Raw genomic sequence first — 24,391 nt, 5'->3', positions numbered from 1 at the left:
TGTTCATTCCTAACTTGACAACTGTAACATCACCTACTTATTTTTCTTTCCAAAATACTGACAGCTTTTTGAGATGTCTTGCATGACAGTCTTAAAAACAAAACAAAGACATGAAAACACTCACAGAATGTACAGCACCACCTATAAAAAAAAAAAGAAGAAGAAAAAAACATCTGCAGGGGTACAGACAGCTGAGAAACACATTTTTGAAATGAAAATCCTTCATCTGGCCAAGGAGCCTAGGGACTTGGATCTCATTTCTCCCATATATGAGCTAGTCTTTAAACACTGAGCAGAGCTGCTTCCCTTGGTATTGATTTAAAAGCGCTGGAAGGGGGAGATGAGGAAAGGGGGGGGATGAGCATCCATGGGGGATTGTGCTGAAGATAAATAGCATGCCACTACCACAGCACAATACTGACAGCCATTTTAAAAACCAAGATGGGGGTGGGGGGGGGGAGGCAGGAATCAGTGCAGTTAAATAAGACATGGGAGAAAATGACTGCTTACATTCACAGGAACAAAGTTGTGTTGGATCAGAATACACAGACCAAAGTGGAGCACCGGCTTTAAACAGAACACACATCTCTATCTCTCCCCTTCTCTATCTTAACACCACACACACCTATTCACTTAACACTGAGACTAAAAGTCCCTGTTTGAGGTGAAAACACACACACACACACACACACACACACACACACACACACACACACACACACACACACACACACACACACACACAGACGCACAAACACACAAGCGAGGAGCAGCAGTCACATTTCTTGTTCCTTCACTCCTTCCTCATTCCTTTACAAAACTGTACAGGCTCACCAAGACTAAGCAAATACATGTACCAAAATTACCCTACTTGGGTTTTCTCTGAGAAAAAAACTGAAACTATTATTTTCATCTTTTAAAAAGAAAAAGAAATCAAATTCAACCTTTTTTTATACAAATACATTAACCTACATTGTGAAAAACTACGATTTTTTTAATAGTTTTCATTATAGAGACTACACGATTAAAATACTCTATAAAGTCAAGAAAATACTTCATTGTTTGCTGTTAAGTATGATTATACATCATCAGCTGGCAAGGAGGGTATATGAATCTTTGCACGTGTGAAGTAGGCCATCCTCTCCCTAGAGACAGAGAAAAGAGAGAAGGAAAGATAGAGAGAGATGAAAAAAGAGAAAAAAAAGCAAGAGATGTGGGAAGAAAGACATGTGAAGGGTCAAGTTCAGTACACACAGTTATCTGGCAAGTAATTAATCATACATTAGAACACAGTCATTGGTATACATCCTCTAGAATAATGATTCTCATGGTGACCTGAGATGTTAGCCCAGCAGAGAAAGGCTGGTGGCACAGACAGTTCCTACAGAGACTTGTTGACCTAATCTTTTATCTCATGATGAAGTGGATCCCAGCACGAGCAGAACTGCCCTGCCTCAGAGCAACTCGGCTCGGATACGCCTCGTGAATACCGAGGCGAGGACAGGAGAGCCTTGAACTGCAGAGGCACTCTTCAACCACTGGGTGGCACTTTAGTACTGCTAATAGCCAGAAATGGCAGCTGGCCTATCCAAAGCCCGAGGCTTACAGGTGGGGCTCTACCAGAAAGCAGATCAACACTCGGGTGGCGGAGAGTGTCGGGCAAAGACCAACAGACAACATCTGGTGAGTGTAGCAGCCGTTAGGGCTGGTGCGAGCTGGACAAAGGAATATCTAACATTGCCAGTGTACCTGACCTGAGCTGAGCTGAGCTGAAGTGATGTGATCAGTTTGAGTGATCGTTTTGGGACATGCACGAGGAAAGAGTGCTCACCTGAATGACTGAACCTGCAGGGGGACCTTTTGGCTTTGTTCACGCAGGCGGCACACGTCTTTCGAGGCCCTCCTCATCAGCTTGTCCGCCTTCTGCTCCTGCCTCTGCTCCTCCTTCGACTGCTCGGCCTAGTGAGTAGATATAGAGAGAGGGAGGGAGGAGGGGATATTAGGAAAGAGTAATCAAACACAGCAGGCCTGAGGAAGAAAGTGCACTCTTAACCACAACAAATGTTCAAAGACCAGCCCAAGTTTCCACAGCAGATCGCCTTTCAAGGCAAACTGAAGGTCAGTGCAAAGTTGCACAAAAAAACACAGACAGAAGGCATCAAAACCCACACATAATCAAGACACAAGGGAAAACTCACAAAAAAATCAGACAGAGGGACCCGAGCCAAAAAGATAAATAAAAATAAAGAAATAAATAAAAATAATTCAGGAGCCCTCGAGACATGCTGAGATTTAAAAACACAGCCTCCTCCAGAAAATCAATACAACAATCTTACAAAGACAAACAAGACATACAAACAGACAAGATGCAGTATATCAGCTCTGGCTGGCCTTGGTGTTAACGAGTGCCTCCCAAGCACAAGTACCTGAGACAGACGCACCTGGCGGCGCATCTTACATGGGGCAAAGAGATCAGCTTTGTTTACAGTGTTGTTTGTTTACAGTCTGGTGCCGCTGATGAAAAACACTGAAAGAGTTTGGAGAGGCCTTTGAGGAGACTGAGAATGCAGTGACAACTGGATCGCAGAGAGCGGGACTAAATTCTGAGAAGCCTGATCGGCTGAGGAAAAATTTACACATGAAGGAGAAGCTAGTGCCTTTACAGAACCACATTATGGAACAACGTGCTACTTCATACGGCAACTGCCACAGGCCAGGCAAAAAGATCACCAGTCACACACACGCACACGCACACACACGCAGATGAGTGTGGCTGGCAGCCTACCTGTCTCTCAGCCTGCCTCAGCAGGCTATGGAAGCGCTCATCCTGCAGCACGGCGGCAGGGAGTCGGGGTGGTGGCTGGTGGCTGGCCTTGGCCCCGCTTGCGTCCGCTCCGTCCCTCATTGCCTCAAGGCGCGCACGCAGCTCCCGCAGCGTCTGCAGCTCGCCGTTCAGACGGTTCTGCCGCGTGCGTGAGGCCTGCAGGTCCAGCTCCAGGTCCAGGGAGGTGCGGGCCTCCTGCTTTGAGCCCGCGCCATGCACCGCCGGCTGGCACAGTGTCTGACCCGCAGGAGGGAGAGGGCAGAGGTCAGTACGGTCAGAGGTTAAAACCATAATCATTTAGTAGTAAAAATACCACCTCACATACCCGTTTAACTCGTAGACTGCGGCGCTCGGAAGCGTTGCGAATAAACGGCGACCTTCTGGATAGTGTGGAGCTGTCACTATCGCTCCGGTTCAACTGCAAAGAAATAAGGACAGTCTGAAATCATCTAACGTGTCTGGAAACCCTAACATTAAAGTCAGGGATTGTTCAATGCAAGCCATGTGGGTGTGGCCCTGCTGGGAGTGAGATTGCATGACTGATGCTGGTGGCATAGTGAACAGCATCAGTGGAAGGCGTGGCGACAGGCTTTTTGAGTGTCGAGCTGATCTTTAGTCCCTGGAGTCTCACTGCTGGGATGCATGTGTCTGACTGGGGGAGAAGGAGGAGCGCTGAGGGGTGAGCGCCCACACCACCACTGCTGGCAACTTGAGGCCTGCCTGCCTGCTTGCATGATGCAATACTGCCACTGACTACGGACAATACTATCCAACAGCCACCAGTCTCGTCAAGGCTCACTGATTCTGCTCCACACGTTTATTAGGGCCAATTTATAGTCCAAGTGACAAAAAATGGCATAAGAGAATACATTTGTGTTGGAGACTGGTCGTGTACATGTCAAATTTTGAAAGGGAGCAGACGTTCAAAGTGTGTCGTTTACTCTAATTGGATGAGAAGACATTCTATGGACATTTTGCATTGTTGATATGGATACAGTCATCTGGCTAGTTAATGTTTTTAGCATCCTACGTAGCTAGCAGTGCCAGCTGTGAAGTTCATATTCGATAAAATGTTGACTTACATAATGTATGACGCAGGTACTTTCATGTTCACAGGACGCTGGTGTGTCTTACCCTGCAGATGTACTGGCTACGCTCTCCCGGAGAGAAGGTCTGCGAGCGCAGGATCAGGCTGTTCCTGACGAAACTCCTCTGCTGACGCGGACCCAGGCACGGCCTGTCTTTTGGCCTCACAGACACCCCCTCCCGCAATGCCGCTTCCGTGTTGGTTTCCTTGTCCACCTGCAGGGGGGTGCAAGGAGAGGGTAAACTGACCTTTGACCTTTCGATAATGGAGTTGACACCTTCACCACGCTTAAAGAGTTTTGGAAGTGGAGTAGTTTGGTTAAAGCGGTTTTTATTTTGAGCTTTGGCTACCTCCAATCTGAACTAAATTGGAGTCTGAGACCTCCACAGAGTGTTGACCTTGATGTTTTGGGGAAGAATAGCCAACCATTGTTACTGAATGGCCACCGAGGTACAAAACAGAGACCTTGATTTCCAAGCACACACTCTCACCCCTCCCTCACTATGGTAATGGAACTTCTCCAGTTGGCCATGTGTTGCCGCAGCCTTGAGGACACAAAGGAGGCCAGTCCTGCACTCTTTAACTGGTAATGGCTTTCCTTTGAAGCAGGTCCACAAGGAATAATCCTGAGGCAAGCACAGGGCGTTTTCGCCAATAGTACTGGCCTATGTGAACCCCTCAAAGAACAACAACAACAAAAACGCTGGGGAGTGATTTGAAAGGTGTGCATGCACTGACATGCGTGCGCGCGTGCGCACACGCGCACACACACACACACACACACACCACACACCACACACACACACACACACACACCACACACCACACACCACACACACACACACACACACACACACACACACACACACACACACACACACACACACACACACAACAGCCCAGCAGAAATAGACTGCTCAAGATGAAAGGATCTTTTTTTTTTTTTTTTTAAGAGAGGGGAAAAGGACAGTAGTTCAGATCAAAAGCCACAGCAGCCTCAGTTTAAAAGCAGCACTCAAAGGCATTTCTGTCCACCCACCACACACACACACACACACACACACACACACACACACACACACACACACACACACACACACACCACTCACCAGTGCTGGCCCTTCGGCCACTTCAGTAAGGCTTTCTTCCACACCTCCTCTGATGCCCTCTTCTACTTCCTCGGCCCTCTCTGCTCCACTCCCCACCTCTTCCTCCTCCACCTTCTCTTCACCTAAACACGCTCCAACAGATTCCTCACACTCGTCCATTTCTGCCCAACCCTTCACTTCCACGCCATCTCCTTCTTCCTTGTCCTCTTCCTCATCTCCGTCTTCTTGTCCTAAGACTAGCTCTGAGCTAGGCTCGTCCAGCATGGCCAACCTGCGCAGAAACAGACACAGGGAAGGGTAAATGCAGCACCGGTACAGCAAGTATGTCTGTGTGTGTGCGTGTGTGTGTGTGTGTGTGTGCGCAAGTTCAGAATCTCACCATTCTTCTCCAAGGCTCTCCTCGCGAGCCAGCTCTTGCTCCACAGCCTCCAACTCACTCGAGGTCCTCTGCAGCAAGGCCGACACGGCATCCTAAACACAAGCACATTCAAAAAAGGCTACACAGCTCTGATACCCAAACAGCATTAGCACTTATGATGATCGGGGTACTGACCAGGTCCAGTGGGGGAGGGGTGCGCTCCTTGCTAGCTCTCCTGCAGGGTAGCAGGCTGTACCACACACTGCTCATGTCCCCGCTCAGACACACGTCACCCAAAGAAACCTGCACTCCTGCCTACAGAAGCAGACAGACACAGACAACTTCATCAGCTGTGAATTTCAACAGTGATGCACTTTTAAACCATCCACTGGAAAAAGGTGCTAAAAAGCACCTTGGTGGTTTCTCAGACATTGTGCCGTTATCTAAACTTAAGCTAAAACGAGTGGTCAGCAGCAATAGTAGCAGTCCGATGCTGTACTGGCCGACTGAAAGTGCATCCGGCATCCATAAGCCTTACTGGTCCATACTTTACTCCCACATACACAGGACTTTAATCTAGTGAGTGTGTGAACATACCAGGCACTTCTCATGGTGCGTGTGTGTGTGTGTGTGTTTGTATAAACATACTAGGCACTCCTCGTGGTGTGTGTGTGTGTGTGTGTGTGTGTGTGTGTGTGTGTGTGTGTGTGTGTGTGTGCGTATAAACATACCAGGCACTCCTCGTGGTGTGTGTGTCCCACGGTGCAGGCGTCTATACGCAGCGTCTTGAGGCGGAGGAGCGCCAGGGGGGCCTCAGCGTGGAACACCTCGCTCAGAACCAGCGGCTCGGCCAGCGCGTGCACCCGCGTGCGGAACAGACAGCTGGCGTCGCTGGAGGAGGGCAGCAGCGCCACGCGCAGGTACCTGGGGGAGGCACGGCAGGTCAGGGGACGGAGACGGAGGGCTGTGGGCTGATGGACTGCAGTGCAGAGGGGCAGAAGGCCATTTCCTGAACCTTGTGGTTCCACTCAGTGAGTAAATGGGGTACATAGGGGGGTACGGGAACTCTTCTGCTGCCACCATATTATTAGCAGCTTATCACATTTGCACGTTTGTAAAAAAAAAAAAAAGGACATGACACATCTCTGTTGTAATGCATACTACATTGAGTGAGGGTAGAGTAGAAATGCAGGCCAAATGATGGATACCTTAATGTTTTCTTATTACCAACACAGCCAAATAAATTCTTCAACATAATCCTGCAGAAAAACTACGACATGCAATAATGTCCCTGGGTTGAAGTACATTAATCTCATTAATCTCTCCACATGTCCCTGTGAAGCTGACTCATTTCAGGAGCAGTGCTAGTGCGAGACACCGGACACTGGGGTCCTGACACCCCTGGTCAAGCCTGGACATGCTGGAGGCGCTGAGCCTCAACCCCCCCCCCCCCCCCTCCCCCTTCTGGTTCACGCCACACCTGCCTCCCCTGGGCTACACCAGCGCCACACTCATCACCTCCACCATCCCAGGGGCAGCTGAGAAACCACTATCCCCCACCCCCAAACATGCACACCTGGCCTCCATTCCTCTTCTCCATCTCTCAGCTGATCCGTGCTTCTATGGAGCTTAAGAAACCAGCCAACAACAAAGCCTGTTTCTGTTTCTTATCCAAAGAAAGCAGAGACAGAGACACAGAGAGAGAGAGAGAGAGAGAGAGAGAGAGAAAGAGAGAGAGGGAAAGAGGGAGAGAGACAGAAGGAATCATAGAGCAAGAAGAATAAGTGACACAAAGACGGTCAGAAGCATTAGAGAGAAGGGGGAGTGTTTGAGATAGACACAAAGACAGAGAGAGAGAGCGAGCGGAGTATGGGAGAGGGGCCGGTTTGGCAGGATGGTGAAAGATAGGAGAGAAAATGAGGAAACACTTAAAACGCCTCCCACTAAGTTTTATCGTCATGTTCTTAGGACAGATTTCAGACTGCTCCGGATTCAAAGAGGTGGTCCCGCTGTTCGATTTGACACGAATGGTCGTTTCAAGCTCCGCAACATAAGAGAAAGGGATTAGGCCTGGTTTTAATTTCTGCCGGCATGAAAGAAACATGAAAAAGCAACTGACGGGCGCAGAGAGAGGAGAGAGAGAGAAGTCCAGATAAATAATTAACACAGTCAGCCCACAAGACCCCCTGCTGAACCAGCAGCACCTGAGCCAGTGCGTATGTGTGCATGTGTGTGTGAGTGTGCGTGCGCATGTATGTGAGTGCATGTGTCTGTCAGTATGTATGGAAGGATGTGCGTTTAACATCCTGTACAAAGCCTTTCCTGACTTTAAAGAGAGGAGTCGGAGCTGGAGAGTACTACGAGCGGGCATGTGTGTGTGCAGACTGCAAGGGAATAACACGTGTGCGTCACTGTGCGCGTGTGAGTATATTCACGGTGTGTGACTTTATTCACTGTGTGTGAGGCAGAGGTGTGATTCCCTGATCTCTCACTCTCTCTCACACCCCTCCCACCCTGGCCTGCCATCGCCTGCTGCCAGCCCAGTCCTCTCTTTGTCCTTCTTTCTCACCCCCCACCGCGGCTCCCGGCACAGGTCACACATCTGCTTGTCACAGTAACAGCCTCTCTAACACAAGCACACCATGAAAAGACAACACACACACACACACACACACACACACACACACACACACACACACAGGTTCTGACTGAGCAATATCACGCAGATGGAAGAGATGGAAGGGCAGTGCAGATTACAGCCCATGACTTCTGTGCTGGAGAATGAACTCCTCACTGGTGCCGATATACTCTGAAGGTGACGGGAGACATGCTACAACAGCTGATGCTAGGTGATTTCATTCCTTATGCATTCTACTTCATGACAACCTCTTGGTTACTGAAGACGAGAAAAAAAAGTAAATTGCACTTGAATATGGCACAATGAAATGTAACAAAGCTACACAGTGAAAATAGGACCAAATTACATGTAGCCTTGCCAACATTGCCAGTGCATACTCACTACACACTAACGCACAAACTACACACACACACTACGCAGGCAGGCACACACACACACACATCAGTTATACCCATAGAAAGAGAAGGGAGAGAAGCACTAATCAGTTTTACTCACACTTTCGAGGCAGGTGGCAGCAGCAGGGCGGTGGAGTTCTGCAGCTGCATGAGCACCATGATAAAGCTGGAGGTGGCTGAATCGTACCTGCACACAGATGAAGACCGTTACACTGTTGGCCTGTAGTGACTGTTGGTCTTCAGTAATCAGGGTTAACTGATGTTGAAATCAGCTCAGTTTAACAGCAATTTGCTCAGTTCAGAGAATGTTTAACACTATGAATAACTGAACACTGATCCACACTTTTCCAGAGATTATTTGAATGTCATGAATTCTGAATTGTTTATCCTCCATGCCCAGACCCAGACCTAAATTTCCCTGTGTACAAACAGCAACCTAAATCTTGACAGCTCTTAAAGCAGGTCTGACCAAGACAAGAGCCGATAAACTATGTTTAAAATAGAGTCATACTAAGTGTTCTTCAAGACGTACTTTTAAATCAATCAATACGTTAAATCAATACTTCATGAAGTTTTACCTTCATACTTAATATTTAATTCTGACAAATAATAGTGTCTATATCTTTGCCTCCCCGTGCCTATGCTCATTGGAATGAAAGTCATGGGGGCTTATGTATGACCAGGGGCTTTATGTTCAAACATGGCGTACACGCAAAAACATTGTGTACGCCATCTTTCACACTCATGGTCAGATGTATCAAGAGTGAAATAAACGCGAGAACGTTCCTCCACGCCAACTTCATCTCTGGTGTGCTCACATTTCTAATGTTTTTTTCAGCTGGAGACACTTATAGGCTATGCAGCGCAACTTCAAACATTTTTAGTTTACCAGTTGGTAGGCTTTCAAAATGATTAGCACAGTATTGACAAATGGGCCTTATTGGAAATAACGACAGGTGTATGCAGTTAGGTGTAGCCTAAAAGGATATTGCCAATGGCTAAATTAAAAGGGAATGTGTATTTAGAGACTGTGCTAACTTCTTGTGCATGATGATGACTGGCTTGTCAACCGTTTTAGGATTCCAAGAGCTATCCTCTTGGGAGTCTGTGCTTAGTGGCTGTTTGCTTTTGCCATTTTGCATTTTGTAATGTACAAAGAAAAGGTGCGTGGAATCTTGTGCGTTTCATACATCTGAATGTTTTTGTGCATATGCTATGTTTTAGTATAAATTCTATGCAAGTTTTGTACAAGAGACACCTGGAGAGCTTGTGTCTTATCTAGGCTGTGTGAGTGTGTGTGAGCATGTGTGCATTGGGTAGAAGAGGGATACTGATGGTCAAGTGATCAACATATATGAACTGCAACACACACACAGAGACACACATAATGTCCAAGAACTCCCAGAACACATCAAGTTAATTCATGTGTACAAGTGGGGTTAAAATGGTAACAAACTACATTACTTACAGCCCAAACCGCCCTTTCAATAGAGTTCTGTGTTCATTTTCAGGAATCTTAAAAAGCACTTTTCCTTAAGGTTGTGGAAAGCAGTGAAACACAACCATAAATGGTATGAGGACCCTTTGGAGCGCATTGTGGTCAAGTGTTGGCCAGACACTGGGTGTGTTTCTGAGTTGGTGTGTATGTTTACTTACTTCATCCCCATCTGAACTTGGGCTGTCTCAGGTAGAATTGGCTCGTCCTCAATATATACAGGGTCTTCGGCTTCATTTGACCTGGACATAAACACACACACATGCACACACAAACACACACTTGAGTATGACTTCAGGTTGGAGCTATTATTTTTTCATTTCCTGTCCCTGTTGAAGGGGCTGGGTGAAGGGTCTCTGATCAGATTAATTACACACGGCAAGGCCCTTCTGAAGTGAAGCACCCTGGGAGCCTGCCCCTGCCAAGTGGTCTAATTAGACCACACCAGACAGAGAGCAAGGAGGAAGAAAGGACTGAGTCTCAACAGAGAACAGAGTGTGAGAGGAACAGCAGAGAGATAAAGGCAGTAAATATACAGAGATAAATTAAAAAGTCAGAAAAAAGAGAAATGCTGGGAGCCGGGGGCATCATAGCTGCAGGTAAATACACAAACAATGTCTGAGAGGTTGACGGAGAAAATGGTAAGGTGATAAAGAAGACAATAATAATGCTGAATGAGTGGTCATTATCATTTCTTTCAACTGCTGGGATGTGTGCGTGTGAGCGGGCTGTGCCTAACACTACTACCAGCTTTTGTGTCTGGGCCTTCAGCTAAAGGAAGAAGGATTGCACCCACAAAGAAGCCTTCCTGTATACATGAAAAACACAGCAGCACAGCCTGACCGGCTTAACACCTTTACGTGTGTGTGTGCGTGTGTGTGCGTGTGTGTGTGTGTGTGTGTGTGTGTGTGTGTGTGTGAGTGTGAGTGTGAGTGTTTGTGTGTGTGTTTGTACACACAATGGTAAAAGAAAGGCTGTAGGTGAAGCTGGACGGGATAGGTTTTTAAGAGTTCAACCAGCTGGGCTGAGTGCCACTGCTTCCCAGTGAATGGTGCCGACCTCTGCAGGTGATTGTGCAAAGCTCAAAGCTGACCTCCTCAAACTGAAAGGCTCCCAAATGGAGGGAGGAAAAAAATTGTAGGATGCAGTGTTTCCATTAGCCAGTATTAACCGATTATCACAAAAAAAAGATACATTTAAGTGTGCAGTACCTTTTCAATTATTTTTTTTTGCAATAACCTTAATGATATGAGTACTGTGATGAAAACACATCAATGCTGGCGTTAATATTGTCAACATTTTACATTTTATAAAAGCGTAATCTATCGGGCGTAATCTATCCTAAAAAGTAACGATAACGGTGACGGTAAATGCCAGCAACCTGAAAATGGGTTTTATCATTGACTGAAAATAAATTCTTCCTGGACTGAGGCTGGCAAAGAAGCTGACAGAGGAGAGCAGGAGAGAGAGGAGAGGGGAGGGGGAGTGGTGGGTTTACCGTTTGACAGACGCCTCGTACACGCCGCTGTCACCAGCCACAGACTCGTCTGACACGGCAGCAGACACACACGATGGCTTGTCCTCCAGAGAGTCCGCAGAGTGCCGTGCAAATTCTACATCTTCAGAGAGACACAGAGAGAGACAGTTGTACATGACTCACCCTTCATAATATTATCCTAAGTCAACCATTTGTAGACAGGCAATAACAAATATATGTGAATAATGTTATAAAATATTACCGCATATGTAATGAGGGAATATTTCACACTGCTTATTTTAAGTATTTTCAAGAGTGGCCCAGTATTCATTCTACACCAAAAAATGTGTGTACAGGCACGCAGCACAATCATTTGTCTCACACACACAGCAAAGTAAAACCTTCCTTCCTGCAGTTATTCTGTGTAGTTCCCACTGGCTGACAATAGATGGCAGTGTTACACCAGCAGACACTTGCAGGTTTGAGGACCTAGAAAATAGGGGAAATAACTTCCCGCAGTCACAGGTAAAAGAGGGCTATTTTTCAGCTGTCCATTGTGCCTTGGATGTGCTTGGAAAAGCGCCTTTGCTTATCGATTGAATCAAAGCCACTAAAAAAGAAAAAGAGACGTCCACCAGAATGCACTGTGCAGATCATCATGTAAGGGACTGACTTAAAGACTTAAAACACCCCCCCCTCTTTATTTGACCTTTCCACTAGATATTTTATCTACACAATACAGAAACTGTGGGAGTGTAATGATGGCAAGGCTTTTTGAACATTTCATGAAAAAGAACTTGTATATCCAGATTGTGTAAGCCACACTGGACGTTTGTCACCACAAACGTGTTTAATACAACTCCAAATATTGTCAAGTAGGATTTTAGAGGGTCTTCATTGGGATTCTTGTCCTAAAAGACTATAGCTCCTTTCTTTTAAGCACACCTGCTGAGCCAAACCCAGCAAAATTGATCTTCTCTTCTCAAAACGCATCCATTCTAAACAGCTCAAGGGAGTTCTCCTACAACAGTTTCTTTGTAAACTTAAGCTCACAGTTAATCAAAATAGGGAGACATGTCTTGTAAAATCTTTGCGTAAGAGTACCTACAAGGTCATCTGTCTTGTTTCATCTTTGCAAAGCAATTTCTTCAAAACTTTTAAAACTTTCAAAAAATGCCTCATCTGAAGCTAGGATGTGGTCTGTAGATTATGCTGGATGTAAATTTACAATGCCATTGTGTTATTTCCTCAAAGCCAATCTGAAACATATTACGTTCTGTACTTTCATCGATCTGGTATTAATACACATAATTGGAAACCATTCAGCAGCACAACAAACCATCTTTGCCTGTAAAGCTCAAGGCCAGGCACAGCATTGGCTCACTCATGAACCTGTCTGCAGCCTCCTTTCAAAATCAGAGCCCATAAAGGTGTCGTGGATCAGGGCTGACATGATTCACTGGGATGGTCGATATGACTGTGACGACGTTGGACACGATAGATAAACACACACTCTCGCTGCAGCGGAACATAATCGGTCATCATGACTGTGAGGGTAAAACTGGCGGTGTATATTTCCTGTGATGCTCAAAGTTCTCTCCTTCCAAGCTGGCTGCAGATCAACACAGGAGAATGTTGAAACACTGCAGCTATGGGGCTGGAGCCAACATGCTGCCATCACTGGCTCTCAAAGCATGAGGGAAACTACTTCACAAATGCCAGATACTAAAGGTAGTGTTTGTCTTATATATCCACACTTCGGTCCACTAAAACCAAATTATTATTAATAACTATACACACAATAACTACGCTGAACAGAACTGCACTTCTCGTAACTATGCTAAAAGCTGCATTGCGTGTGAAAGGCTGTAGGGATAAATGTCTTAGGGAAGTAATGCTAACCACTGATATCTAAACTCAATGGTGTGTTTGAAATGAAAGATTTAGGGCTTGAAGCACTGGTTAGGTATGGTATTTAGTAAGGCTTCTTGATTATGGCAGCAGTGTTATGAGAAAAACTAAATAGACTAACATGTACAGACAAGTGTTATTTAAAATTATCTTTTGTTCATTTGTGCACTGAGTTTTATGAATGTTATTTTCATACTCAGTTGAAAAGATAAGTACTACACAATGACGTCGGCTAACACTGATTCATAGTGCACTGCCACTTAAAAATGTAATGCGTCCAAATAATCACCAGCTATGCCAGCTACACTTAGTGTAGGCTACAGCTGGCGGAGTGCGTAACGTCAGGTTAGCTTTCCACCGTTTATTTCAATTGGTGGGCAAAAAAGAGGGATGACATGACGACAGGTGTTCAAGACGGACGTTTCAGTGCTAGGGTGTCGATATGTCAGAAGTGCTAGGCACAGAAGCAGCGCCAAAAAAGGGGTGGAATAATTATAGAGAAATAAAGAAAATGATATGTAAAACTTAAGAAGGGCAAGAAGGGCAGCAGTGCTTTGCAATTTTGTGTGGTTGAGCCATGACACTAATTATATTACCAATGGGTACCCTATTTCTGCTCACCCGTCATGCCTTCTTGTAGAGTGGTCAGGGGTACCCTTCGCACTCCCTCACCCAACTCCTTGTCCCCATTCTCGGGGTCAAACACCGGCGTGCTCTCGTAGAAGCCCAGCCCAGTAAAGTCCCCCACCAGCTCCCCTTCACCGTAGTCCTGTGCGGGGGCGTCCTGGGCCGAGGGGTGCAGGACCGTGCCCTCCAGCACCAGTGGTGAGCCGGGCGGTGAGAGGGAGGACAGCGAGGAACGCGATGACAGTGACGTGACCGACTTGGAGGGCTCAGCCGACTTGGGTGGCACGCAGAGGGCTGGGCCAGGGCCTTCGGAGTGGGGGTTGGTGGAGAAGGTGATGCCGGGGGGAGAAGAAGAAGGGTGCCCCGTACAGGAGGAGGAGGAAGGGGTCCTGGCCACCTCATGCTCATGGATGGTGGTGATAGGGCCCGGGGGCCCGTAGGAGGAGGACTGGAGCTGTTCCTGGAGCAGGAGGTCCAGCTTGAACTGGTAGTCCAGGTCCAGTGGGGCGCTGTCAGGCTGGCTGCTGTAGAACAGGTCCCCAGAGCTGAGGGAGTTGAGCGAGCCGCGGCTGCTGGAGGTGTTGAGGGAGCCCCGGCTGGAGGCCAGGGAGCCCAGGCTACTGCCCGACGACACCGACAGGGTGCTGGCCGACAGACTGCAGGAGGGGGGGGGGGTATAGAGACCGAGACAGAGGAGAACATGGTAGACTCGCCGACACAGACACAATGACTCAAATCTGTGTGTGTGTGTGTGTGTGTGTGTGTGTGTGTGTGTGTGTGTGTGTGTGTGTGTGTGTGTGTGTGTGTGTGTGTGTGTGTGTGTGAAATCTCACCTTTTGAGTTGGGACTGGAGCATGGTCGCCAAGCGTGTAGATTCTGCTAGCCTCTGCACAAGAACCCGCCGCCTCTCCTGAATTTTCAGCCTGCAAAAAAAACACACACACAAAAAAAGACACTTCAAACATGTGAAAGTCTCTTCTCTACTTGCCTTTTGTTTCCTGGTGGAACACTACTCTGTGTGGCTACAGTAGCATTAGCGCAGATAAAACAACACTGCCCTTAATTACTGTTGAACCAGTGGAGCAATCATACAGCAACTAATTGCACAGACACAGTGCAATCAGCTGCTTCCAACATAGAGTGAGTGTGTTTATCTTCCACGTGATAAACAGCGTACACACACACACATACACCGATATGTAATTACAATTAGGTATCTAAAAACCACAATGTCGTCAATTACGGTGTCACTAGTGTTGCCCTTGCTGGGGTGTTGCACCATCATTGAACACAACAATTACCACACAATTAACATGCAAATGATGTAATTAAAGGCACCTAGTGTGTGTGTACCCTTTTGTTGCATTCATTATAAATAGAAACAACAACCTTGTAGGCAGAAAACTGGTCCGGGCTTATCAGAAGGGCTTCACAAAAGGCACCCCACCCCCCCAACCCCCACCTCCCTTATCATTATCAAGCTGGCAGACGGTTCTCAGAGGAGACGGCCCGGAAAGTGCCCGGAACCCATGCACGCACGCACACAAACACACTAACACACACACACACACACACACGGCTTTTGGAATGGATTTGTGTTGGCTGTTCCTGGTGACTTCTCATGCTGTGATTATGTGGGTTGAGAGATAACGGACTAGTTCTCAGTCATTCTAAAAAGCTGGAGACCGGGCTGTGCAGCTCGACTCACTAAGTGGCGTCTCTGTCGACAGACTGGTGACTGATTGCACACACGGGGTAGGAAGGGGGGCAGAGTTGTTCATGACTGTCAGCCCATATGACCAATAGACCCTTCAGACCGATACAGACATGGCTAAGGCTCCATCATGGACTTCACACACCACACTGGCAGTAGAAATACATTTCTTGCATCCATGCCAGCTCCTGGGTGTGCAGACTGGGCTCTTGACAGACAGTCCATATGGAGCACTTGGCCCGCCCACACACACACACACACACACACACACACACACACACACACACACACACACACACACACACACACACACACAACCCTTACGTCAGTCCTTGTGAAGGGTCCCCACGTACAAAAAGACTGTGCCCCTCCTCACCTCTGTGCCAGGGCCTGGCTGGGCGTGGTCCTGACGGCCTGCAGGTCCTCCTCCAGGCGCGACCGCTCCTGCTCCAGCCGATGCAGCTCGGCCACGGAGCGTCGCCGTGGCGACACAAACTGCAGCTCCTTCAGCAGTTCCTCCTTCTCACTGAGCAGGAGCAGGCGCTCACGCTCCACATCCACCGAGCCCGGCCACGCCTCGCCCTCCAGCTTGGCCAGTTCAATCTTCAGGTTGGCCATACTGTGACAGAGAGAGAGGGAGAGAGAGAGAAGGAGAAGGGGAGAGAGAGAGAGAGAGAGAGAGAGAGAGAGAGAACATACATCAGTATTACTGCAGAGCAGAATTGCAGACAAAACAACTTTGTACACACACAGAAAGAAAATTAAGATCAAAGAGAAGATCATAGTCAGCCAAAGGAGGAGAGAGAGGGAGAGAGAGGGAGAGAGAGAGAGAGAGCAGAGAAAAGAGGCTGAGAAAGCAGCCATGTCCTCCAGCAGGGTGGGTTGAAGCTGTGGCTCTGTGAGCAGAGAGCGGCCTGAGTGCCTCCACGGCCTGGCACAGGGGGAAACACCTGCTGTAGCTGGGCCTGATTCATGCTGCGGGATTAGACTGTCTGCGAGCCCAAACGCTGGGGATTAGTCTGTCTGTCCAGAGAGAAGGGGGGCTACCTGCCCGTGCCTACAATATCCCCACCCCTCCACACACACATGCACACACACACACACACACACACACACACACACATCCCAATCACGCACTGTACTGTTAATGTTTTAAAACAAGAGCCTGTCGGGAACACACCCTGCCAAAAGACGGCACTTGGAAATGTAAAGCTAAACATATGCACCCAAAAATAGACGTGGAGAACATACAGAACAGAAATCTAATGTATAGTGACGGTAACAGACACACACACAGTGACAAACTGCATGCTGGCATCACTCTTTAATGAGGGAACAGTTTGCTGGCGTGTAACTGAGTGGATGTTGGGAATGAAGGGAAAGAAGGAAAGGAGGGAGCAAGAGAAACTGAGGAAACACAATACCTTCTTTTGGCCTCCTCATACTGTAGGCTCAATCTGACCTTTTCAGCCACAGATGACCTGCTCCTCAAACCGGCCTAAGAGAGACAGAGACAGGCAGAGAGAGAGAGAGAGAAGGGAAAAGAGAGCGAGATAGAGAGAGAGGAAGAGAGGAGGTGGAGAGAGAGAAAGAATGTGAGGGAGAGACAGACACTTAACACATGTGAGGCATTTGTAGAGCAGCGTTCACATCCACCGGTGTGACTGCCCTCACGCCCCGTTGACCTCTCGCCTACTTCGTTCTGACTTGGGGTCAGCGCGAAAGCGCAAAAACATCACATGGAGCCGCTTCCAATGAGCAGATTTAACATCATTAAAGTCGCCCAACACCACCCCCACCCCTCTACCCAGTCAGCATTCCAGCCTCAAACTCAGAGAGGGAGAGAGATTCAGAGAGCAAGGGAGGAAGCAGGAGAGAGAGAGAGAGAGAACCGCACCACTCTCTAAGCTACTTACTCTCCTACTCTGAACCTGTGAGTTTCTGTGGTGTGTGTGTGTGTGTGTGTGTGTGCCCAAGCATGCACAGTAATTCAGCTTGTGCTAGGCTATCATATCCCCCCCGCCCCTCCCCATGCCTGAAGAGCCCATTCCATCGGGAAGGCCCCAGAGCAGGGGAGCATTCCACAGGGGGAGGAGGAGAAAACAGCCTGCATTCGAGAGAGCCAGAGGAGGTCTGGGGGCTGAGAAGGAGTCTGGTGCAGATAACACACAGCCTGTTTGCCCATGGCAGCTTGCACTCCTCACCCCGCCATCCACAGCTTTGGAATGTAGACATCTTACAAAGCTTGGACAAGGAAAACTTGTGTGTGTGTGTGTGTGTGTGTGTGTGTGTGTATATATATATATATATATATGTATATGTGGGCTCTGTATTTGGAATAGGAAGGGTCTCATTTTTACTCTTTGCTACCCTCAGAAGGCTCATTAAAACCCTACTTGCATAGCCATGAAAGAATGTGCTACAGAACATGCCATACAGAGAGGCTACCCCCTCGCCCTCATGACTAAGTCACAACCAGAGCATTACTGGATGCCAGTAGCCTGACCCATGATTTGACCTGATCCTCACTGACCTCTCCGGAGACGTCCGTTTGAGAGCCAGCGTCCAATGTCTGTCTGGAGAGCGACGGTTGAGATCCTGCTGTGTTCCTCAGGTCAGGTTCCGACCGACCAATATTCTGAGCATAGAATCGCTCCTTCAGCTTGGCCAAACACTGAGGAAGAATTACAGAAACGTATATTTAAAAAAAAAAAAAATTTAAACCATTCAAAAATGAGAATTAACAAATGCACATACATGTAGAGAGTAAGCTTTACAAAGAAAGGCCGAAAATAAATCACATAAAGTCCAACTTTCCAAACTAGGAATTCACATCAGCTCTTGACTGAAAGATAGCCTTACAGACTCCACAGTCAGAGATTGGTGATTAAGGACACCTGTCCTCTTATACATAACGCTGCTCCCACAACAAACCGACAACCACTTATTACACCCCGGCTGTCATAACACACAAATACGCTATTTAAACATTACCTCCGTCCATTCTAAAACACCTCCTGCAAACACACACCTGCATGAGGTCCTGCTTCTCCTTCTCCCCGGAGCTGATGGCCTTGCGGAGGGACTTGAGCTCGGTCACGATGGCCTTGGCCTCCTTCAGCCGGTAGCCGCTCTGATCTCCGGACATTTTTTGGTCAATCCTGGATGCAAGGAGGAGGGAGAGCCAAATTAACTAATAGATAATTGACTTCTCATTTCACTGCGACTTAATACGTCACTGCTGAAATCGAAGCTGGCAGCTGCACACAGAGACAGGTGCGCATCTGTGTCAGTCTCTTAAGTCAATCAGGTAACTTCATTTGATCGCTTACTAACTCGACCAGACTGTCAAGATGAGTGGTCTGGAGTCTGGCAAACAGCTCCAACTTAAATTTTTTTTTATCCGTAACCAGTGTCGCGTGTGGTTGTGTTTCATGTGGTGGGGGGCAAGCTGGCATTTGAATGTGCTTGATGAAACAATGCTCTTCAGAAGAACATCGACAATCAAAGCACAATGGTGAAGAAGGAGATGGTCACTGAGTGCCTTTTACAACCATACCATTTTAAAAACCTGACCTGAGAGCGAAAGATAAGAGTAAGCATAAAATATCAAACAAATGTTGTCTTGGTTAATGCTTCTGTAGTGACAGCTATGCCTATAAGGCACTGGTTAATGGCACTCAGAGAAATGAATTAGCAGAACACCGAAAGAGCACCAAATTTGGTTTGTGTTCTATTTTGCCTCGTCATCCCTGTTCTTATGTAAATAAAAAGCAAAGATGTGAGCACAGAGCAATCCACTGAGCTACATCATCAAGTGTAGTAGAGTGTAACAGGCCTTAAACCGGAAAGCCTCAACGCTCAATACACCTGTACGTGTTTGTGTTTGTACGTGTTTGTGTGTGTACGTGTGTGTGTGTGTACGTGTGTGTGTGTCTGGTGTGTACGTGTGTATGTGTACATACGTATGTGTGTGTTATACTACTGTTATACTACTGGGAGAATGTTATGACAGCGCTGTGCTGATGCATCAGAGACAGGGCAATGATCCTCGTTCACAACTGAACACCATCCATGGTTGCAGTGTAGGATAAGGGTCAACACTCAGACACATGAATGACACATTCTATCTTTCATGCCCTTACCTACTCTGTCAGCCCCTCTTTCTCCAGGCTAATTTAAACAGTGCCATAGGACATAAAAGCTATGCATGTCTACATGATGGTTTACCAAGCCTTAAAGAGACTGTGCCATCAGTAATTTAAAGGCACATCTTGGTTGATGTCACTATTATGCGTACATATGAGCACAATCAAACAGGTGTGTATTATAAAGTCACTTACTGTTGCAGGGTTTCAAAGCCCTGCTCTTTGTAGAGAAGTTCTTGTCTCATCTGTAACAACTCTCTCTTCAGCTTATTTACCTATAAGGACAATATATAACCACATGGAGAATTCAGCCTTTTTACAGTCTTTCTATACAAAACAATTCACCGACAAAAGATAGGAATGATTATACTGGCAAGGATCAAAGGGAGAAGGGGTTAATTTCTCACCCTAACTTTTGTCGTCGAGATCTCTGCCTTTAAGATGTCAGGGTCATATTTTGTGCTTGATGATGATCCTGAGAATACTAATAGAGTGGGAAAGAGGTAAAAGTGGATAGGAAAAGGATGAGAAGGTTTCACTTGTATAGCTTCCATGCTAAATGATGACTAAAGATGCATTTTCATCAGTGTGTTGCATCGCATGAGCAATCCGTGGTTTTATTACTCTATTCAAGCTACATAAAAGCTAACTCTTCATCATACTGAAGAGTGGTTTGACCCGACTGGTTGGACAATACTGCCACACTTTTGCTTTGTACTAAAAATGTTTTAGCCTTGTGTTTACAATTGTGTCACAATATACACAGCAACCGTTCTTTTTGAAAAGGGTCAAATTCAAGAAATTTGCGTCATCCACACTGCGTCATGTGCACAGACTGTGTCCGCAGAACTATACCTTACACTTTAGCAGAGCTGAACATTGAAGAGGAGACTGCGGCTAAGGGAGTAAAGCTCAGATTAATGTAGCCAAGTTCTTGGTCTAGCGCGTATAAGCTGATGTGTGGACCGAAACTCATTTTAGTGATCAATCGTAGGTTATTATAGGCTAGTTAGCTAATGTTAGCTGTTGACTGACCGCTTACTAGCTATGCTAGCAACTTAACGAGTGGTTGGTTATAGTAGGCATTACCTTGACATGTAGGCTGTTAATAATCCAGTATTGGTGGTTTCTTCATTTATTTAAAAAGCAGATAAGTATCCATGAAGGTTAAAATGTTAGATGCAATGTTAGCTGTAAACATTTATGTGGTTGCATAAAGCTGGCATTGAGAATTTGCAAAAACGAATGAATGACTTGAGGGACTGCAAACATTTTTACACGTGCACTGCCCAGGATCAGGACGGACATGTTCTCAAAAGTGTCAGGAGCAGAAGCTTTGCCAAAGTGTGGAATAGAGAAGAAGAAGAAATAAAAGAACACTTATGAAGAGCAGCACTAGGATTGCAACATGCTGACGCGATTACACTAACTATTGCAGGTGCTGGATCTCAACGCCTTGTGTGCTTATGTGTAAGTGACGGTAGGTGTGGGCGTCCTCACAGCTGGTGCGCGAGCTGGACTTCTCCTTGTAGGCATCGTTGAGGCGCACATACTCATCGAGGGCGAGTGCCAGCCGCTGCTCTTTGACCTGGTAGAGCTCCTTCTGGGCGCTGAGTGAGTCCTGGGCCACCGTCAGGTAGTCCTTCAGCATGCGCTCCTGCTCCCCACGCCATGCCTTCCGCGGGTCCTCCAGCTGAGTATTCCCTGCCAGAGAGAGAGAGAGAGACAGAGACAGAGACAGAGACAGGGAGAGGGAGAGACAGGGAGAGGGAGAGACAGAGACAGAGACAGAGACAGAGACAGAGACAGAAAATACATCAGTATTACTGCAGAGCAGAGAATGTTGAAAATGACTTCCATATTAATGCAACACAAACTCATAGACTCCCAGGTCTTTCATGACCATTGGACATGCTTTGTAAACCCACAGTTTAAGCACCAGGTGCCCTATAAACAGCCCAAATACCACTGGTTGTAAAAAAAAAACACAACGTTCTACATCCCACAACACCCCAAATGGCTAGTGCATACCTTTTAATTAAAGGGCATCTAAAAGGGGAGGGATGAGAGGTGCATATCACACTGGAAGGGGTTGAATACTTGCTTGCTCTCACTTTCACATTTCACTCTATCCCCCTCTACTTTTGCTAATAATATGATAATCTATGGACTTTGTTGTTGTGAAGCAAACACCAAGTCCCATTGTTGGTGTATTCACTGAAATATGCAAAGCAGACCTTATAGCACAGATACCCTGAAGTGTTACAAGAGCTAAGAGTGCCTTAGTGTGTAAGCGCTAAAGTGTTTTTTTTTTTTTATTTTTTTTTTTTTTTTTTAAAAGGTCAGACAAATAGAGAGAAGGCCCAGAGCAAATTATCAGTGGCTGAGTTGGAGAACGAGGCGAAGACGGAGTTTCCTAAGGAACATACGCTCCTCCCTCTCTTTCACCACCACGGGAGTCCTCACCATGGTGTCGGGGAGAACTATGGTCGAAATCTGGACGATTCAAACTCTCCATCAACTCGAGGCTAAAGGACAACCGTCCGCCCTACAAGGAGCGCAACATTAGTGGTGCTACCTTGATTGCTACGGAAACCAAGGTGTGAGCAAGGACTACGCAACCTCTCTACCACCGTGAACAACAATTTTTAAATGTTCTCTGTCCCCCCCTCTTCAGAAATCAGATCCATCAAACAGCTTTGCTTATGTTGAAGAGTTGCACCCTAGTTAAATTCACTCTAAGGGGAGACGTGTATCAGGTCCTTAAAGCAAGGTTGGCAATTTTGTGTATCAGTCAGTGGATTTGGCAGAGGAAATAAATGATGAGTTCTATGTTTGTTTTGACAAAGTCCTCCAGGTTGAATTGCTCTGTTTGGAGATTTCAATGCAAGAGGGGAGCATGAACTACGATGTCTGGAAATATGTCATCGGAAGGAACAGAACAGGAAACATCAATGCCAACATATTCTGTCTACTCTCATTCTGTCTGGAACAGCAACTACCCATCACACAAACACAATGTTACAATTCCCAGACAAGCACAAGACAACCTGGATGCGACCCCGCTCAAAGAACTGGCAACGCCTGGACTATGCCATCGTCTGCCGTCGTAACATTCGTAACCACATAACTTAAACAATGTGTGGAGCAGAGTGTTGGATAGACCACAGGCTTGTTGCTCCATCCTTCAAGCTGTCCTCAGAACACCTGCAAGAAAAGACTGTTGCATCACAGAGTTTGGATGGCCAACGACATGTCTCACTACGCTCCGTCAGTTCCATAATAGCATGACAGCAAAAGTCCCCATTTGGCGGTGAGACATGAAGGCGGTAAAGCCACAGCTGGCACAAAGTAAGGCCTTGCAGACAGCGTTTCATCCAATGATCACCAGTCTGAAACGCACCACTGGAGAACACTCACTTCTTTGTGTATCATATTCGATGATGCCTCCGTGACTGAAGAGATCAGACATCGGATAAAGGGTGCACATGGCCCAAGCCAAGCTGTGGCGCAAGAGGCAGCTTCCCCGAACCATGAATGGGTCGAATCCCCATGGGGACCTGGGTTTGAATCCGGCTCGCGGTCATTTCCCAATCCCAGTCCATATCTCTCTCCAGCTCATTTCCTGTCTCTCTTCACTGTCCTATCTGATTTAAGGCAAAAATCCCTAAAATAAATCTTAAAAAAAAAAAAAAAAACTCTGATCAAGCAAGTCACCACCGTATTTGATCAGCCTTCGGATGCGTCTTTTCTCAACCAACTTCAAACAAAAACCTGCATCTTAACACCCCTCTATGGATGTGAATCTTGGATGGTGTACAGCAAGAAGAAAAGGACCCTGAAAGTGTTCCACATCCGTTGCCTCCATCTGATCCTGTGCATCACACGGCAGGATCCCTCGCACTGCGATTCCGGGCGCATCAAAGACATGTTTCTTTGCCCTGCCCTCCACTGGACTAAACAAATTGTCTGCATGGATGGATCTCACCTCCCCTGAATCTTGCCTTAAGGTGAACTTGCCAAAGGGACTTTGAACAAGAGCAGACCCTGCGTGATAAGAAGAGAACAGCTAGAATCCTCCAGTCCCCGCCAGACATTTTCCATGCCCCCACTGCCCCTGCAGCTGCGGTTCAAGGACCTGCCTCATATCCCATTAGCAAGCCCACCTGAGAAAGGAGAAGGGACAATGGAGGCCAATGAAGAAGAAGCTGGACAGCGTCATCATCAGATCCAAGGATGCCAGTATGAGTGCTCAGTTTGATGCTGGAGCTACACTCAAACGTGTGCGCGTACATACGCAAACGCGCACACACACGATCAGTAGGTTCCTTTCTTGTATAAGGAACTGCATCCCCATATGAGTACACTGGATACTACAGTGGTAAAGGGTTAAAAGTCTTGCTTTAATACACTTTGGCTCACTCTCACTTAGAAACATGCATGCACATGCACACACACACACACACACACTTTAAAGTGCTGCAGTGACAGGTATAGCTCAGGCCAAGCCCCAGCCCTGCCTCCCTGAGCATTACAGTTATGTTAGGACTCCGTGGTATGAGGAAGAACCAGACTGCTCCCTGACAACTCCCTCTTCTCCCCCTTTCT

The 24,391-nt window shown here is 46.9% G+C and overlaps 1 protein-coding gene across 1 annotated transcript in view; it reads right to left on the bottom strand.

Annotated features, from left to right (window-relative positions):
- Window positions 1–358: 358 nt before the first annotated feature.
- The window catches only part of LOC308364154 (protein WWC2-like), a 45,684-nt gene continuing 21,651 nt past the window's right edge, over window positions 359–24,391 (bottom strand). Inside the window, exons 3-23 of the mRNA XM_080837171.1 lie at window positions 21,284–21,487; window positions 20,191–20,267; window positions 19,979–20,058; window positions 18,667–18,796; window positions 18,169–18,309; window positions 17,060–17,133; window positions 16,012–16,254; window positions 14,755–14,844; window positions 13,916–14,577; window positions 11,405–11,525; window positions 10,068–10,148; window positions 8,512–8,598; window positions 6,110–6,302; window positions 5,574–5,693; window positions 5,400–5,491; window positions 5,021–5,291; window positions 3,959–4,126; window positions 3,150–3,242; window positions 2,786–3,061; window positions 1,832–1,959; window positions 359–1,145 (exon numbers count right to left, since the gene is read on the bottom strand). Of these exons, the coding sequence (XP_080693297.1) occupies window positions 1,079–1,145; window positions 1,832–1,959; window positions 2,786–3,061; window positions 3,150–3,242; window positions 3,959–4,126; window positions 5,021–5,291; window positions 5,400–5,491; window positions 5,574–5,693; window positions 6,110–6,302; window positions 8,512–8,598; window positions 10,068–10,148; window positions 11,405–11,525; window positions 13,916–14,577; window positions 14,755–14,844; window positions 16,012–16,254; window positions 17,060–17,133; window positions 18,169–18,309; window positions 18,667–18,796; window positions 19,979–20,058; window positions 20,191–20,267; window positions 21,284–21,487 (3,398 nt within the window). The 3' untranslated portion in view covers window positions 359–1,078. The remainder of the gene's footprint in view (window positions 1,146–1,831; window positions 1,960–2,785; window positions 3,062–3,149; window positions 3,243–3,958; window positions 4,127–5,020; window positions 5,292–5,399; window positions 5,492–5,573; window positions 5,694–6,109; window positions 6,303–8,511; window positions 8,599–10,067; window positions 10,149–11,404; window positions 11,526–13,915; window positions 14,578–14,754; window positions 14,845–16,011; window positions 16,255–17,059; window positions 17,134–18,168; window positions 18,310–18,666; window positions 18,797–19,978; window positions 20,059–20,190; window positions 20,268–21,283; window positions 21,488–24,391) is intronic.

The sequence above is a fragment of the Sprattus sprattus genome (assembly GCF_963457725.1).
Source record: "Sprattus sprattus genome assembly, chromosome: 4".
Classification (NCBI taxonomy): Eukaryota; Metazoa; Chordata; class Actinopteri; order Clupeiformes; family Clupeidae; genus Sprattus; species Sprattus sprattus.
Note: the sequence above shows the minus strand (reverse complement) of the source record. Positions and strands in the feature narration are given on the sequence as shown.